The sequence below is a fragment of the Equus asinus genome, chromosome X (assembly GCF_041296235.1).
Source record: "Equus asinus isolate D_3611 breed Donkey chromosome X, EquAss-T2T_v2, whole genome shotgun sequence".
Classification (NCBI taxonomy): domain Eukaryota; kingdom Metazoa; phylum Chordata; class Mammalia; order Perissodactyla; family Equidae; genus Equus; species Equus asinus.
The window spans coordinates 48947713-48950655 of record NC_091820.1 but is presented as its reverse complement, the minus strand read 5'-3'; the positions used below and the strand labels follow the sequence as shown (position 1 = coordinate 48950655).

The window sequence follows — 2943 nt, the reverse complement described above, 5'->3', positions numbered from 1 at the left end:
TTGGATGTTTTGTAAGGGCAATATGCAGGTCCAGCTCGGTGACCTGGGAAGTCACTCCCGTGTCTATGGGAAAGTCAGCCTAAGGCTCAGTTACCATTATCACTGTTGCCCAGGGTGAGCTTGTCAAAGAGATAGTCTGCCAAGCTGGCTTTTGGGGTCTCCACTTTGCTATCTAGTTAACATTAACAAGCAATAATATTTGCATATTTTATTAATCAAAAAAATTTCAGGTAAAATTTAAGAACCCTTTGTTTTAATCCCTGCCCAATCCCATTCCCTTCACTCCTTCCCCAGAGGCAATTGGGGAATCACAATTGTGATTTTCAGGCCACGTCTTTAGGCTTTTACCATGCACAGGTACCCACATTCACCAGGGTCCCAGACCAGCCACCCCACACCCCCACTTTGTTTATGAGGGGAAGATTGATTTTGTGTTTCCCAGGGTCCCATGGAATACCTTCTCCCTCCATCCACAGAGATCCCGAGCTGCATGTGGATGGGACATGGGTGGGCGGAGAGACTCCTGGATACCTGACTTAAAACTTAAAAGATGAGATCTGCACACATGAAATCAAGGACAGAGCTTTATTTATTTAGGAACCACATAACTGTATTGGAAGAAATGGCAAAACTGGAAGAAAAAAAAAGTGAACGTTTTGCAAGGGCAATATTGCAATATGCATGCTCGGTATGGTGATCAGGGGAAGTCACCCTGTGGCTCTGGGGAAAGCAGTCCAAACTCAGTTCTTACTGCCGTCCCCCAGGGTGAGCTTGTCGAAGAGGTACTCTGCCAGGCCGTCTGCTGGGGCCCCCATCTTGAGCAGGTTGGTGAGATGGTCCCCCAACTCCTTCATGGACTTGACTTCCTCGAGCAGGAGGTGACTCTCCAGGAAGTGGCACAGATGGGGATCCGCCTTGTCGGTGGCCAGCTGGTGCAGATCGAGCAGGCTCTGGTTGACGTTCTTCTCCAGCTGGAGCGCACACTCCATGGCCTTCAGGCCGCTCTCCCAGTCGTCGCGGTCTGGCTTCTTGATGTCGCCAAGGCGGAGGCGGCCTCCGCGCTGGTTCTGCAGCTGCATCAGCCTCTCGGCGTGCTCCCTCTTCTGGCGCGACTGCTGCAGGAACAGCTGGAAGAAGTGCTTCAGGGCCACGTCGGCCCTGTCGAAGTAGTAGGCCATCGACATGTACACGTAGGAGGCGTACAGCTCCAGGCAGATCTGGCCGTTGATGGCGGCCTCGCAGTCGGGGTGGTAGTTCTGGAGCACCTGCGAGGGCTGCGCGGTCGCCATGGCTGGAGGCGCGAAGGCGAAGGCGACCTCAAGGTGTTCCCAGAGTAGGTGATGAAGGCGCCGTTGGGTGAGCTCTGGCTCAGTGGCAGTTCTGGCTCGCGACCAAAATGGCGTCACACCAAATTGGGAGTGTCCGTTATTTTACGGAGGTGGGGGAGATCCGTTTTACGTTACGTTACGTTACGTTGCGTCACGTCACATTGTGTCACGTTACGTTATGTTATATTACTTTACGGTGGGCGGGGTAGCTGGGAGGGGCTCAAGCGTGGTGTTCTAGGTTGGATCAGGGCTTGGATGAATCCGGGAGACTGTGTGCTAAGCGTCAGCACTATATGATATTTTAAAACTTTATTCATGAATATAGATGCAAGCATCTTAAGTTAATCATTTGCATGATTTCTTTGAGCAGCTTAATTGAATATTGTCCTAATGTGATTGTTTCATTAAATATAGTGCTTTTGAGGTCTCATTAGTTATGTTTAATATCGCACAGTTTTATTTGAATGTTAGATAAATCAGTGATTTCAACATCCATACTGATGACACTTCTGATAGCCTCCTCACTCGGTTCCTAGACTTAGTAAGTCCAGTGACCTCCGCTTTTCTCTTTCTAGTCATGGTCTAGTTCACGCTCCTCTGACAGGAGAGCACCACCTCTAGAGCCTCAGTGAATCTTTCCACCTCTCCGTCTTTCACTCTTTCTGAGCTTGTTCTTCACTCCCTTTTTTCTCTCATCTCTTAATCTTTCAGCACAGTCCTAGAAGCACGTTCCTTCTGCCCTGTCTGGAGCCCGGTAGGACAGATTCAATGATCTCATCGCTGATATCCTAGATTTGCTCTCCCCCTTCACCTGGCTTGTCAATTACCTTCCTCTTGGCTACGTACACACTTCCCTTTTCTCTGGCAGAAAACAAAAGGTTTAGGTGCATTCTTAGAGAAAGCACTTACCCACGGGGATGTATTCATTCCCTCCAACCTCATTTGTTCTTTCGCTGACACTCAACAAGTCTCTTTGTAAGCCCAATTATGTTGTATGGAATGAGCCACCGTGGTAGGGAATACCACTGATCTCAAATGGCCTTTCCTTCATTCATTAATTCATTCAACAAATACTTATTGATTACCTGCTATGGCCCAGGCGCTGGTCTAGGATTTGGGCATATATGAGTAACAAAGAGAAACAAAGTCTCTGTTTCCTTAGTGTTGTATTCTAGTGGAGAAGCAGACAAAAACAAAACAAAACAAAAAAACTACCATTTTTCCCCCTTATTGTCTCAAGTAAATACATACAAGATATTACACATGTGCATGGAAATAAAAAAGACGAAATATGTTCATAGAATTCAAGGATATTATAGTGGGAGACAGAAGATCAACCTAGGTATTTATAATTAATTTGTGCATTAATTCAACAACCATTCATATACTCCAAATATGTGTCAGACGCTGTGTTTGATTCTTGAGATGTGCAGAAGAATCAAATGTGGTCTGTGTTCTCAAGTTATAAGACAGAATGACAGAATATTATAAGTACTCTCAGGTAAAGTTAGGATAAAATGCCTAATTTCACATAAAGATTTAATCCCATAGCTTTGATTAATGCACCTTTTTTGGTCTCTGTTTCTCTTTTGGAAGCTTATCCTATTTTATGATC

General features: G+C 46.1%; 1 protein-coding gene across 1 annotated transcript; it reads right to left on the bottom strand.

Annotated features, from left to right (window-relative positions):
• Window positions 1-371: 371 nt before the first annotated feature.
• Window positions 372-2650, bottom strand: LOC139042773 (ferritin heavy chain-like). The gene has a single exon (XM_070502930.1). It carries the CDS (start codon window positions 1287-1289, stop codon window positions 741-743), a length of 549 nt encoding a protein of 182 aa, XP_070359031.1. The 5' UTR covers window positions 1290-2650; the 3' UTR covers window positions 372-740.
• Window positions 2651-2943: the final 293 nt, after the last annotated feature.

Bases quoted from the DNA above. Each gene is read 5' to 3' on its own strand.
- LOC139042773 (XM_070502930.1), bottom strand. From the start codon at position 1,289: ATGGCGACCGCGCAGCCCTCGCAGGTGCTCCAGAACTACCACCCCGAC.